This window comes from Lampris incognitus, chromosome 11, assembly GCF_029633865.1.
Source record: "Lampris incognitus isolate fLamInc1 chromosome 11, fLamInc1.hap2, whole genome shotgun sequence".
Classification (NCBI taxonomy): Eukaryota; Metazoa; Chordata; class Actinopteri; order Lampriformes; family Lampridae; genus Lampris; species Lampris incognitus.
In genome coordinates, this window is record NC_079221.1 from 3,460,027 (window position 1) to 3,476,229 (window position 16,203).

The following is a 16,203-nucleotide window of genomic DNA, read 5'->3' on the forward strand; positions in this document are numbered from 1 at the left end:
TCTGAAAGACGAGTCCCCTTTAAGCCCGTGTTCTAGGAGAGCTTGGGTTTCGGTTCCACTGCAGCGAGGACTTGCGCAATTTGTACTTGGAGATTTCAATCACTATAAACAACAGCGACTACAAAAAGAAAAGAAACTGGTCAGCTCAGATACCACAGCTTTGGCTTCGTTTTGCTCCGCTGGTACTTGTATTTTGGGTTTAAATGTTGTCGGATCGCATGCAAAACATCAAGTCAGAGAAGCAGCAGTGCTCAAGCTAATGATGTGATTGATGGCCCTACGGGTTCAAGTCCAAGGGCTGGCAATTCAGGACTCTACCATCAAATATAATTCCTTATAATTGGGCACTGGAAAACTGGCAACCTCTGTCCTGAAGTACATCGTCATTTAGCATTTCATTTGTATTGGTAGTTTCAAGTGAAAAGAGGCCCCTAGGTAGACAAATACACGAGAGCTTGCCAAGAATCTCTAATGAGGGTTTGCTAATTGCACCTTAAAAGCTTCTCCTATAAAGACAAACCAAGTAATCCTCAAAAATGCGTTCGAAAACTGAATTCTGATTTGACTGTAAACCTGCCTCATATAAATCCAATTTAGACAACCTTTTTTTTAAAGAGTAATGCTAACGGTAGAAAAACACATCACGAACGTTGCAACATCCATTGGTCTTGTCATTAAACAATTTAAAACCTTCTGGCAGCGGCTTTACAAACGAAACAAAAAAAGTAACAGTGACGGGGGCTGCTGGGAAACGGAGTTCTTAACACATACAGGGAGTTTTCTCCAGTGGCCATCACATACAGTCATTATTATTTTATTTTTTTTAAAGTTTTATACCCCCACTCCCTTTTCTCCCCAATTGTACTTGGCCAATTACCCTATTTTCTGAACCGTCCCGGTCTCTGCTCCATCCCCTCTGCCGATCCGGGGGAGGGCTGCAGACTACCACATGCCTCCTCCCATACATGTGGAGTCGCCAGCCGCTTCTTTTCACCTGACAGTGAGGAGTTTCACCAGGGGGACGTAGCGCGTGGGAGGATCACGCAATTCCCCCTCCCCCCTGAACAGGTGCCCTGACTAACCAGAGGAGGTGCTAGTGCAGCGACCAGGACACATACCCACATCCGGTTTCCCACCCGCAGACACGGCCAGTTGTGTCTGTAGGGATGCCCGACCAAGCCGGAGGTAACAAGGGGATTCGAACCAGCGATCCCATGTTGGTAGGCAATGGAATAGACTGCTATGCTACCCGGACGCCCTATACTACAGTTATTATTTCAGATACTACAGAACGGCACCTTTAAGAATTACAATTTTGATTTATTTCTTTTTTTGTCTTGACGTCTGTGCTCCTGGTGGCCATTTTGGAAACCTTTATCCCCCATTGTGGGCAACACTGTCCATCATGATCACCTCACAAAGCAACCTCACAAGCAGGCCATCCGCTTCAAGGAGATAAGGACAGAAGTGATAAGAATAAAAGCCAGCATGTACCCTACAGTCACAGGTGGGAGGGGGGTCTTTTAGTGAGGGATTAGGCTAACTACAACACAGGTTAAAAGAGCATGAACCTGTGACCTTTCCTTCACTTTAACTCTAATCCCAAATCTCATACGGCAACAGCAGCTTTTGTTGTGGCAACACCGTCAAAACCGTCGGACACATGGTCAGGATGCCAGGATGACTTTAATCTCGACTGCTGGCAAGCTCCTCCAGTGCATAGCCCCCCCCCCCCCACACACACACACACAGTGTTACTGCTGTGCATCAGACCTGTCTGTCCACACCCTAAATATCAAAATGTTACTTCGCACCCGTCAGGAGACTCTGTTGGCCCTGAACAGAATCTCTGCACATTAGAAAAAAATGCAATCTAATCTTCACCAGCAGTGCTACGCTACGCACTCCTCGACTTCTCCACTACAGCAGTGTTTCTCTCATTTTGCAGAGACCCCGCATTAAGAGTGGTGAATGTGGTCCCACCACGGCCCCGAACACGGTCACAGCAGCCGCACACCTCCCACCATTTCATCACCTCGTCTCTTGAGACGACACCAAACAACAGGACACGTCTTACTCCAGGACCGGAGTGAGACGACGGTGTCAGTGGAGGAAACCAGCCACGTAGTCAACTTCAAGGTCAGGAAGTGACTTTTAAATCCGCTTTCGGTGTTATCTCCTCAATACGAATGACATCTATTCTAACCCCACTCGAGTTTTTTTTTTTTTTTTTTGTATCTAAGCCTTCTTACTTTTATGCTTGTGGGTGAAAACGTCTATTTTTCTTTCCATTCTGCATTTTTTTTTCTTCATTCCTGCTACTGTCCACTTCTCCGACGTTTACGTCGAGGACCACGATGGAAATAAGTCTGTGAATCTTTGGGGCCATGCTTTTTGTGCATGCACATCAGGGCTCCACTAACTGACAAACTAAATGAAATGAGGGGAAATTCACCACAAAACAAACTGCTCGTACAATATCCTTCCTAGGATCAAACACAGTTCATGCACTTTTGCGTCGTAAAATATTTACATACTTAAATGACGTCACGCCGCAATGTCATTTAAGATGTAAGAGTCTGAAGAAGACGTGAAAAGTGTCACCTCCTGCCCGTTCAGGAACCAGTCCGCTCTATCCACAATACAAATATCAAGAAATGCATCTCATTTCAGTCAAACAAAAGTGAGCTAAAGCCAAACAAGCAGATTATCCCCTTTTAGTCTCTTAATTGATCTTACTGCATCTTTCATAAAGATCCATGTCAAACTCATTTTTACAAAACGTGCCCAACGCGGCAGGTCAGGTCGATATGTAAGTCTACTGACACAGAAACGAAAAAAGTAAAATTACTCCTCGTCATCCGAAGCTGTGGATGCGTTAAAATTACATAACTTATTTAGAGAGCATAAATGCAAAAAAAGAAGAAAAGGAAAAAAGTTCTTGGCAAAGTTCTAGATCACCACAGAGAGCCTAATCAAAATGCTACGGCCTTCCTAACATTCATGAGATGTGCTGGAAAATGGGAGAGGGGTTTCAATGTGTTGCAAAAATAAACACCCCGTTGCCGAGGCGGGTGGGGTGGAGGGGACGAGGGAGTCTGCGACTCAGTACGAAAGGAAAATGAGATCTCCAAGTCAGCGGGGTGGTCTCTCTGCTCGGCAGACGTGAAGTATTCAATAACACAATGGGGCTGTGGACGAGACCGGCATTGTTAGTGTCCCTCCTTTGTCCGACTGCACGAGACGTATGAACTCTCCGTTGTTGTGGCGTGCATACTGCGGCCAACCGCAATCGCTCTGCCCCGTCCTTGTTTTGTCTTCAATGGCATTTTTCTGTGCTGCAAGTAGGCCTGCCCCCTAATAGTCGACCAAACGTTAGGCGATGAGAAGCGTCTCAGTCGACCAAGTTCTCATTGGTTGCTTAGTCGCAGAAAAAAAACCCCTGTATGAAACGTACGAGGGCTTTTAATTTTAAACAAGTTTATATGTTATGTGATGTTATACTATCCATCCATCCATTATCCAAGCCGCTTACCCTAATTAGGGTCGTGGGATGCTGGAGCCTATCCCAGCAGTCATTGGGCGACAGGTGAGGAGACACCCTGGACAGGCCGCAAGTCCATCACAAGGCCATGTTATATACTATGTCAAAATAAATTAACAAAACGCTCCGTCTCCCTGCTGGTTGTTGCAACACATTCAGAATCATTACCGCTTTTGCCGGCATCGTTAGCAGGCGGCTCGTTTCGTGCATGCGCTTCTATTCTAAAGCCTCATTATCATGGTTTTGTATTTCTCTGTAATGCAGAACAGTGTCAACAATGTCTGTGAATGTTCTCATTCATCCAGGTCATGGTTATCCAAAGGAGATGAATCAAGTGCAACTGGACTTGGTATAGTATATCCGTGAAGACGTTTCGCCTCAGGAAGCCTCTTGGATGAGAGGCGAAACGTCTTCACGGATATATACCAAGTCCAATTGCACTTGATTCAACTCCTTTGGAGTGTCAATAATGTTACTTACACCATTATTTCTCAGCCCCGGAACGCAAACCATTTTTTCATGCCCCCCCAAAAAAATCTAAATAATGAAATATCATAAACGTGCAACGACTAGTCCGACAAATGGCTTGAACTAACGACTTCTAGTCGACTGAGAAGCTCTTTGGTCAGGGGCAGCCCTAGCTGCAAGGTGCATCGTCATCCTGTTTTGTTGCCATCTCAAATATTAAATTCCCCTCCTCCTCACCGCCTGACCCGACTCACTGGGCCAAAACGCCTACTTACTACTAACAGCCGGTTAGTTATGAACTCCAGTCTTGAAATGCATTATGAAGGTCCTCGAGGTCTTAACTTGTCATTCATTTGCAGTTTATCAGAAACAAAGCTAATTAATATATGCAAGTAATTACTACGTTCCATAGCAAATCTCATCCATAGAGTACGGTTTAAAAGATGCCAATGATTTCTTTATGACACAGTAGTAAACCAGTCTCCGTCTGCACTGCATCGGTACTGAACCAGCCACTGTACATAACTCTTCCATTGATGCTGCCTGCTTCCTGTAAACCACACAACGAACTGTATCACAAAACTTGTATCTTTCTACGGCTGGTTATCCGGCCATTCCTTTACCTTTCTGGTGGCTGACAGGGCATAATTTCAAACTTTCTTGAATTTTGCTTATCAATAAGTGATGACATTGAAATTACACTCTGAAAAACAGAGGGCCCCAAAGATCAATCGCTGTTCAATAGCTGATATACTGATAAGAGGACGTTCGGTACTCACGGCTGACAGAGCTTGACTAGGTCATGGTCTGTGGTGACTGGGGGCAGACCCCGGATATAGAGGTTGGTTTTGCTGAGCTGTTCCCAGCCTGCAGTGCTACTGCTACTGCTGCTGCTGTTGTTGGTGCTGCCGTTGGTGCTGGGGCTGGGCGGAGCCATGGGGTGTGACGACGGGGCAACAGGTGGCTGGGAAAAGGAGGGAGATGGGAAAAAATTAGGTCAGCCTGAGTCAAAACAACAGCTCGCTGCTAAGTGTCTCCACTGGATGAAAAGAGGGAGTGACGACACAGACACAATGCCACAAGAGGAGGCCTACAACTGCGCTGCTTCAGGTGTGGATGCTATTTGATGAGCGACCCCACGTGCACACATGGACTGTTGTTCGCCATTGTTTTTTTGCTAACAAAATATGATGAGTGTGTGTTTGGATGGATGGATGGATGGATGGATGGATGGATGATAGATACTAGATAAATAGATAGATAGATAGATAGATAGATAGATAGATAGATAGATAGATAGATAGATAGATAGATAGATAGATAGATAGATAGATAGATAGATAGATAGATAGATAGAACGAACATTTGAGCAGGAATCATCTGTGTATATAGCCATGTTTATTGTTGTGTGGCCAGGCTAAATCCCCCGTAGTCACACATGAGCTGTCTTCTCCATCGTTTGTATCAAGGAGCTGTCTGTACAGCCTGGGGATTAATGTTTCACAGTGCAGCGATACATATCTGCACTGCAGAGCAATCTCCCTCACAGTCTAGCAGCCAGCACAACGAGGGTCCACAGGGACCTGTAGCGCTGACGCCACACTGACAATCAACCACTAAGTGTGTGAAAGGAGCCATTCCTAGATCAACATAAACAATCATGCCCCCCACCCCCCATCCCCAATGTAGCATCACTGCTTTGCCAAAACAATCTTTCAGGTTTGACTTTACAGTCAGTGACCTCAAGGACAGCGGTGAACCTCTCGCCTCTTAAAGCGAAGCACCCCCCGAAAACTACGTACCACCATGCTATTTACGGAAGACGAAATAAAAAACAGTGAAATGATAACGTGCTCTTCAGTTTCAGTTCATCATTTTCTAAGTATAACGACCTCACACTGATTTTGCTGACTATCGATAGTTGCTCTGATCCGGCCTTTCCAAGCAAAACAGAACAAAAAAACCGTCAGCGGTTGAACAATGCCGTGTAGGGCTGATGATGTATTTGTCTTTCGATAGTATTGCATCGGGATGTATTTCGGATATTGTCTTTTTGTGATAGATACAATTCTGTTGTCTAATGAGAATCTATTTACCTAAAATTTTGCACAAAATAAGGTCTGTAATATTTGAGGGAGTATTATTTAAAAACTATTTATGATATCATACTTTACATTACCAAACAGGTCAACGTGATGACTGTCGGATGGAATCTGGAATATGGTATTTTTGCATATGAAAGAAGGTAAGTATTGATATTATGCGAAACTCCCATTGATCAACATGATAATAACATTTTCTGCGTCACCCAGCACTCTCGTTGAGTTTTGAATTCTTGAGCTGCATCCTCATGAACTTGAAACTCAACGATTAAAACGCAACGTGTCCTGGTCTGCAAGTGAGCTTGTTTCCCATTTGAGGACTCGTCACCGCCATTGAGTGACTGACACTGATTATACCCCCCCCCCCCCTTGGAATCACAAGAGAGGAAGCTGATGGAATCCCAAGCATGAGGTGGTGACAGGATTGAGCAACGCCATTCTGGACTCGAGCCTACGCAGGAACTCTTCTCCTCTGTCTGACAAACCATCTCACATGCCTTCACCAAGGGAACAAACTTGACCGTCTGTTTTCCCCGGCCATCAGCAGCAGATGTCCTCACCCTATGTGCTCCGTGACACGTTCGAATGTGAGCTAGCGCTGTGCTTCGAGTTATGATCACTGGTAACGTGTAGCCTTTATCAGAAAAAACAACTTGCATTCATTTCAAGCTGTTACATGCCTATAATCACTGAATATCTATGCAAAAACACGTAGGGTAGTGACGGACCGACGGATATTTTCTGTAAGTTGTTGCTCTAAATGTGATGTCCTGCCTGTGGTTCTTTGTGCTTAACAAGAAGTTTAAGAACCATGAGAAACTGGAATGTAAATTCCGGTTCTCCAGTGATTTGCTACACCGCACAAACATCAGCGAAAAAAAAATTGGCTTTGGCTTACACTAAATCAATAAAGGTCACAGGAGCAGTCATGAAATGTTTTACAATTCTGACCCAAATTGCCTCACATCAAAAACAATATCCTGATCCATGGTGAATAATGATTGGCAAAAAAAAAAAAAGAAAAAAAAAAGAAAAGAAAAAAAGAAGCTAAACATCGAACAGTATACCTCACAATTTTCACCTTTTTTACTTGCACAGTGCTTGCTGAATTTGGTTGGTGTTTGTGTGGCTGTTATCAGGGAACCAAGCCATGCATTCCAGTTCAACCTGGCTCAGAGACTACTCGCAAGGCAAAGTGGAAGCTGAGAACAAAACCACAGGAATTAAGAAGCCTTTTAATCCTGTTACCTTGGATTTGGTTCACATGGCACCCAATGCAGAATGCTATCATGCGATTTCAAAGTCAGTCGGTTTCAAGTTTATGCTAGTAACTACATAACAGCTGTAGTCATGCATTTTATACTAATTCAGCCTTGATGTCATGATGTGCATGTTTAACGTTTGAAATTCGAGCACTTGGACCAGCAGAACATCACAAGCCTGCCATTATAAACATTGTTCTTTGGGAAATCGAATAGCGTGAGTCCTAATTCACGGGGATTTTTAATAATAACATATGCTAAATAATGCGGCGGATCCTTAGGATAGGTTAGAAATGAAGTAGTGTTCTGTGTTTATCTTGCACTCCCAGCAAGAGCATGTGAAGAAGAAGAATTTCTGTCCTCTCACCAATATCTTTCTAGCATCGCCTACAACAAATGCTGCAAGAAATTGAACTGCAGGTCTAGAGAGGAGGATGAGAAGCATATGGGAGAGTGAGCAAGAGAGAGGGGCTGTGCATAAAACAAACAGCATATAAAACATGATTAACAGCTTCATGACATGTTTTCATGGCTTACAACAGGCAAGCTTTTTGGTGAAAAAGAACCCCCCTAAAACACTCATTTTGTATTTTTTGATGAATCACCATATTACTCGATATCTGTTACAAATCAAACACTCATCAGCAACTTTTAAAAGCTGACATAAAACAGAATACCCCTGGGTCGGTTTTGTTCAAACATTAACAATGCATTAAAACCCAGAGGCCCTGCATGGTGTCCATTTATAACTCTTGGCCTAAATGGTTTGAACTGACTGCAACATGGGAACATAATAGGACAACTAGCTAAACAAATTATTCAAATATGCCTCAAAACCAAAATCATTATTTTGGCATTCTGAGGGGCCAAGTTAATGTTCAAATTAGGTTAGCGTATCCTGAATATTGAAAGGTCATTCGTTGGATGGGACCATTGTTCTTCCTCTTTTTATCATGATCTCATTTATTTTGGTCAAAAAACATGAAATAGAAGCATAAAAAACAATTATGAATCAGTAAACTACCAAGCTAAATTCCGTTACGTGTGGTAATAACTCAGCAAGTCAACTAAATAAAGACTTGAGAGCAAAAGTAGGCCTCTGCAAATGAGACAGAAGGTCAAAACTGTCATATTCCCAAGATGAAAGACCAATAAAGGATCACCAAGACTGTTCTCAAATCTAAAAGTGCACTTGGTGGTGGTGAAAAAGGGACTACTGGAAATTCTCAATCTGTAATCCACAAAAGGAGAGATATAATTTATTTTTGAAATATCTGCCGGTGGGGCTGTGCTTACAAGCTCAGCCTCTGTGTATATATATCTGTGAACTTTGAAAGTCGTTCTTGGATGAAATTCAACTTGATGTGACATGTTTGCGAGCGTACGCCAGACTGCAGTATCAAGTTCGTAAAGCGGAGCAACGGCAGTCCTCTGCAGATAAAAATAATACATCTAGGCTCTAAAATGTGAACAGTCACCATTGTGATCGCAGTGATAAAAAGCGTCTGGCAACTGTAAACAGGTTTGTCAAATAATAAGAGCTGAAGAGATGTATTTCAGTGTTTAGTTGGGAGGAAAAAAAACCCACACACACGATGATTTACATCATCACACACACACACACAACCACACACACACACACACACACACACACACACACTGAGCATCGTCACATTGGAGGGCAACAGGAAGTGCCATGGCCTTCAGCAATATGTGGACAAAGAATCTTTGAGGAGAATGCCAGCAACAGAGCCCTCCATTTTCAGGGTAAGGGCTAAATGTGAACGCCACCTCCCCTTGTGTGGGACTGAAAGCGTATTTGTCTACATACAGCTGCCTGACCACTCAGACGCAGGATTGGGAGAGACTGTGATGGGCATCTTATCAGCCAGCTCCAGACCAGCACAGCTCGTCATATCCGAGTTGGAAATACGTGGGGCTTCCAGTAACGAGGCCTCGCCCATGGAGCTCTAGCCACAAGCTAAAAGTGTGTGCATGACAAGGGGTGACAGCAGGAACATGTCTGAATGGTACACAGCCCTTCAGCAGGATCACTCGTCAATTTCGCCTCAGTTTTTTGTTTTTTTGGTATATATTCTATAAATAACTGGGGCAAAGCCAATGCACGAATGAGTCATATTTCACCCCCCATATATATTGTGCCCACAGGCCCACCAACAACACAAACTATATAGCGAGGCTCCTTGGCTACGGAGATCCCTATCTATCCCCTCCTCTATGCGCACTGTGTCATCTGGAGCTAGCAGCTGCTAGCTTGTTATAGCAATAATTCAGATTTCACCCATTACACCTTAATTACGTCTTAGTAGTCAGGCCAACAGAGAGCCGTCGCTTCTCCACACTGCTCAACCCCAGGTAGGACACACACACACACACACACACACACACACACACACACACACACACACACACAAAGTGTTTAGCCAGGGTCCTGTCCCCTAAAGTGGCATCGCAAGTCCAATCCTGTACACGACCCATTTGTAAACGTCGGGATTTCATGGAAAAACCGCCTTTATACCCCCCCACCACCTTCACCCCCCCCCACCACCACCACCTTTACCCCCCCCCCCATTACAATCGGTCTTCCGTCTCGTCCCGGTTCGTCGTCCGCCCCACACGGCAACGCACTCAGCGTACCTATCGCGTCCGGGTGGACGGGTTCTACTAGTTTTAAACAAGTAGCGGAACTCGTCCGCCCGTCCGAACGCCGGAAAGTTCGGGGTCGGGAGCCGGCCCCCCCACCGCGCGCCGAGCCGCGGCGGCCGGGTCCAAGGTCCTCACGGTGCCGGTCTCTACCGGAGCCGGGTCTGACCGACTTGAGTAAACGCGGGCGTCGGGAGCCGCTTCGCGAAGCGCCGACGGCGAACAGACGGTCCGTCCGTCCCGCACACACCCGCTCCCTCCCGCCCTCCCGCCCCGCCGAACCCCGCTCGGTGGATGCGGGCGCCCCGCCAGCGGAGGCGCCCCGCCAGCGGAGCGTTGCGCTGGTTTACCTGTTTGCGGTACGGGGTCCTCGCCGGGTTGCCGCTGTTAGCGAAGATCATCGTGGGTCCGGGTACGAAACCAAGCGAGCTTTGTGTTGCGGTCCTAGTCTCTAAGCAGGCGGGTCCAGCGAAGTGGCAGCGGGGAGCGCCGCATAGATCTGTGGGTGGGGGTGTGAGTGTGAGTGTGTGTGTGTGTGTGTGTGTGTGTGTGTGTGTGTGTGTGTGCCTATCTGGGTACGAGTGTGTGTGTGTGTCGCCTCCTCCTCAGTCCGCTAAAGCGCAGGCGGCGGCGGCGGCGGACATCATATCTTCCTATCCGGGTTCGCAGGCCGGCAGCTCGGCGACACAAGGCGCCTTCGGGTCGTCCCAACTTCCAGCGTCCGGCGGCCTCGCGCTCCTTCCACTCCTCTCATTGGTTAGCGGCGCTCCGGAGCGCAGCGCGGACCGCCGCTACGGCGGGAGGAACCACCGCGCCGCCCGGCGCGGGGGGGGGGTTCGCTGTGACGGCAACACACAAAACGCCGCTTTTCTCGGCGACTTCGCCGATTCGGCGGTAAAAACGCGCTGTTCTGCGCCCTGGATATAGATCCCACTCTTTGTCTTGGTCAGTAGCGGCGACGCTGCCTAATGATTACGCCACTGTTTAATCGCGCCCCCCCGGCTTCCCGTCCGTCCGTCCGTCCGTCAGGCGGGGACGCATACCTAGAATTCCGCGCTGCGGCCGGCAGCGGAGCCGCGGCTCCGCAACGCGGAGATGCGTCCGCTTCCGAGCTCTCCGCGGGAGTTCGTGTGTTCGGCGTTTGTTTACCACGGCAGGGACCGGAACCAGAACCAGAACACCCCCCTCCTCCTCCCCCGTTCACTCCCAGCAAAGCGGGAATGCGGTGGTTATTGCACGCGTGCGTTGCGCGTGGTGTATCGTAGCCTGCGTTTGATCAGCAGGAGGCGTTGGGACTAATTAGCGGCAGGTTGCTCATTTTGTGTCCTTTTCCCAACACCCGCTACACACCCGCTACACACCCGCCGCACCCCCGCCGCACACCCTCTACACACCCGCTACACACCCTCTACACACCCGCTACACACCCGCTACACACACCTACACACCCTCTACACACCCGCTACACACCCGCTACACACCCTCTACACACCCGCTACACACCCGCTACACACCCTCTACACACCCGCTACACACCCGCTACACACCCTCTACACACCCGCTACACACCCTCTACACACCCGCTACACACCCGCTACACACCCGCCACACACCCGCCGCACACCCTCTACACACCCGCTACACACCCTCTACACACCCGCTAAACACCCTCTACACACCCGCTACACACACCTACACACCCTCTACACACCCGCTACACACCTGCTACACACCCGCTACACACCCGCTAAACACCTACACACCCGCTACACACCCGCCACACACCCGCTACACACCCGCTACACCCGCTACACACACCTACACACCCGCTACACACACCTACACACCCGCTACACCCGCTACACACACCTACACACCCGCTACACCCGCTACACACACCTACACACCCGCTACACACACCTACACACACCTACACACCCGCTACACACCTACACACCCTCTACACACCCTCTACACACCCGCTACACACCCTCTACACGTCTACACACCCGCTACACACCCTCTACACACCCGCTACACACCCTCTACACACCCTCTACACACCCGCTACACGTCTACACACCCTCTACACACCCGCTACACACCCGCTACACATCTACACACCCGCTACACACCCGCTACACACCCGCTACACACCTGCACACCTGCACACACCCGCTACACACCCGCTACACACCCGCTACACACCTGCACACCTGCACACACCCGCTACACACCCGCTACACACCCTCTACACACCTGCACACCCTCTACACAACCGCTACACACCTACACACCCGCTACACACCCGCTACACACCTACACACCCGCTACACACCCGCTACACACCTGCACACCCGCTACACACCCTCTACACACCCGCTACACACCCTCTACACACCCGCTACACACCCGCTACACACCTACACACCCTCTACACACCTACACACCCGCTACACACCCGCTACACACCTACACACCCGCTACACACCCTCTACCCACCCGCTACACACCTGCACACCCGCTACACACCCGCTACACACCTACACACCCGCTACACACCCTCTACACACCCGCACAGCCGCTACACACCCGCTACACACCTACACACCCGCTACACACCCTCTACACCCGCTACACCCGCTACACACCCGCTACACACCCGCTACACACCTACACACCCTCTACACACCTACACACCCTCTACACACCTACACACCCGCTACACACCCGCTACACACCTACACACCCGCTACACACCCGCTACACACCTACACACCCGCTACACACCCTCTACACACCCGCTACACACCCTCTACACACCCGCTACACACCCGCTACACACACCTACACACCCGCTACACACCTGCACACCCGCTACACACCCGCTACACACCTACACACCCGCTACACACACCTACACACCTACACACCTACACACCCTCTACACACCCGCTACACACACCTGCACACCCGCTACACACCCGCTACACACCTGCACACCCGCTACACACCCGCTACACACCCGCTACACACCCGCTACACACCTGCACACCTGCTACACACCTACACATCCTCTACACCCCTACACATCCTCTACACCCCTACACATCCTCTACACACCTACACACCCTCTACACACCTACACATCCTCTACACCCTACACTTCCTCTACACCCCTACACATCCTCTACACACCTACACACCCTCTACACAGCTACACACCCTCTACACACCTACACATCCCCTACACCCCTACACACCCTCTACACACCTACACTTCCTCTACACCCCTACACATCCTCTACACACCCTCTACACCCTCTACACACCTACACATCCTCTACACCCCTACACACCCTCTACACACCTACACATCCTCTACACCCCTACACATCCTCTACACACCTACACACCCCCTACACCCCTACACATCCTCTACACACCCTCTACACACCTACACACCCTCTACACCCCTACACATCCTCTACACCCCTACACATCCTCTAGACACCTACACACCCTCTACACCCCTACACACCCTCTACACCCCTACACATCCTCTACACCCCTACACACCCTCTACACCCCTACACACCCTCTACACACCTACACATCCTCTACACCCCTACACATCCTCTACACACCCTCTACACACCTGCACATCCTCTACACCCCTACACATCCTCTACACCCCTACACACCCTCTACACCCCTACACATCCTCTACACCCCTACACACCCTCTACACCCATCCTCTACACCCCTACACATCCTCTACACACCTACACATCCTCTACACCCCTACACATCCTCTACACCCCTACACACCCTCTACACCCCTACACATCCTCTACACCCCTACACATCCTCTAGACACCCTCTACACACCTACACACCCTCTACACCCCTACACACCCTCTACACCCCTACACATCCTCTAGACACCTACACATCCTCTACACCCCTACACATCCTCTACACACCTACACACCCTCTACACCCCTACACACCCTCTACACCCCTACACACCCTCTACACCCCTACACATCCTCTACACCCCTACACATTCTCTACACACCCTCTACACACCTACACACCTACACATCCTCTACACATCCACTACACACCTACACATCCTCTACACCCCTACACATCCTCTACACACCTATACACCCTCTACACACCTACATATCCGCTACACCCCTACACATCCTCTACACCCCTACACATCCTCTAGACACCCTCTACACACCTACACACCCTCTACACCCCTACACATCCTCTACACCCCTACACATTCTCTACACACCCTCTACACCCCTACACACCCTCTACACCCCTACACATCCTCTACACCCCTACACATTTTCTACACACCCTCTACACACCTACACACCTACACATCCTCTACACATCCACTACACACCTACACATCCTCTACACCCCTACACATCCTCTACACACCTATACACCCTCTACACACCTACATATCCGCTACACACCTACACATCCGCTACACACCTACACATCCGCTACACACCTACACATCCGCTACACACCTCCACACCCGCTACACAGCGGCCACAGAACAGCACGCTAACTCGCCTGACGGTGACAGGTGCTCGCCACGCGTATAAATACCAAACAACGTTTGATAGAATTAAAATATATATATAAATAAAACCCCAACGTCCACAAGTGAAGATCGTTTCACCGTTTACCTTTAGCCCGTATTCATACGGGTCGACACGCAACAGTTGGGTCTTATCTTCCCCCTCCCAAATGTGACCACGTGGCTAATCTGCGTCTACTTTTATGATAAATGCTAAAGTCAAAGATCTTAAAGCTACAGTGAAGGTAGCCGTTCATTCAAGAACAGTGCCAATTTACACACCAAGAGGAAAGAAAACAGCCTCTAAACCCACGTTTAGGCTTTCCACAGCGAGACCGGCCTCTTGTTCAGAGCAGGACTAGGACCTGGGTTTACGTTGTTGCCTAGGCGGTGATCTAGCCGGGAGGGAGGGGAGGCCGCCGTGCAGCAGGACCAGCAGGACCAGCAGGACCAGCAGCAGCAGAGGCCTCGCTGCCTTCATGCGAGCGATGGGCAGGGTGGCTGCGTTTACTGGAGCAGGGAGACGAGCTACCTTATAGATTAAAAGCGATTTACCCGCCGCCGTTAGCCGCTGATTGAAAAACCGAGACGATGTACATGAATGATGACCTTCAGAGAGACACGAGCGCCGTGCTCAGAGCTCTCTTTCTAGCCTTCGTGCAGCAGCCCCGCCGACCACACCCACGTCTCTGCACATCGGGTTGGGCGGCGGTTGTCTGTCTCCCGCTAACGCCTGGAGGCTTCAGCGCCAGAGGCGACCACGCTGTGTCACCTGGTCCGAGGTCGTTACGCGGACCCTCTCCTTCACTACACTACGGCAGTAAAGCACAGGAGCGCCAGGACCCAGCCAGCGGCCCTTAAGCTGAGGCCCCTGAGCCAAACGCTGATAAACATACCAGCTAGACGGGCCCGGTGCAAGCCGCCAGTGGAGATCAGCGCAGAGGGGGGCTTACAGAGGGAGGTTTAAATGTGTTGAGGAGTGAGGTTAAGATGCCACACCGGGGGCCCCTTTGCACCGAGGGCCCCCCCTCCCCCAGCCCCCCTCAGGAACCAGCCAACTGCTCAACCGGTGAAGTCAAAGAAAAACATAAACAGTAGAGATCTCCTCTGTGCTGTGCCGCTGGGCCCAGGCGCCCCACTAGCGTGGCTTCCTTTTTAATTCTGTATCCTTTCCACGCCGGCAAACCGGTGCGTCGCGGCGTCAGTCGGAAACCGAACAACCACCGAAAAGCTCAAGTAAGATCGTCCAGTTCTCAAGGCCCCCTCGTGATGACGCGGCGGCGGGCCCGTGTCCTTGTTGCAGGCGTTTAAAGCCGGGCCCGACGTGAGTCCGTCGAGGTGTGGATATGTGATACGCCGTTGGTAAATGAAGCCAAAGGTCAGCAGGGGAGCATGTGGAGAGGTTCAGCGGGCCACCGCGAGGAGTCAATAGGTCACCATTAAAGTACAAGAGAGAAGTCTGACTCAGCACTCTGGTCAGGTCAAAGAGTGAAAGGGGGTCCGGGGCAGGCAGAATGGCCGTGCGACCCCCCCTTTCATGAAGCGGTG

At 49.5% G+C, this 16,203-nt stretch overlaps 2 protein-coding genes across 4 annotated transcripts in view; one reads left to right on the plus strand and one right to left on the minus strand.

The window, feature by feature from the left end:
• Positions 1–11,164, minus strand: part of LOC130120455 (RNA-binding motif, single-stranded-interacting protein 1) — a 29,768-nt gene extending 18,604 nt beyond the window's left edge. For all 3 annotated transcript variants that reach the window (XR_008810971.1, XM_056289000.1, XM_056288999.1), the window contains exons 1-2: positions 10,391–11,164; positions 4,792–4,976 (exon numbers count right to left, since the gene is read on the minus strand). Coding sequence is in view for 2 of the 3 variants with exons in the window: in XM_056289000.1 (XP_056144975.1) it covers positions 4,792–4,976; positions 10,391–10,441 (236 nt within the window). In the remaining variant the exon portion in view is untranslated. The remainder of the gene's footprint in view (positions 1–4,791; positions 4,977–10,390) is intronic.
• tank (TRAF family member-associated NFKB activator) overlaps positions 9,244–16,203 on the plus strand; it is a 29,830-nt gene continuing 22,870 nt past the window's right edge. Inside the window, exon 1 of the mRNA XM_056289002.1 lies at positions 9,244–9,752. The gene's annotated coding sequence lies outside the window, so the exon portion shown is untranslated. The remainder of the gene's footprint in view (positions 9,753–16,203) is intronic.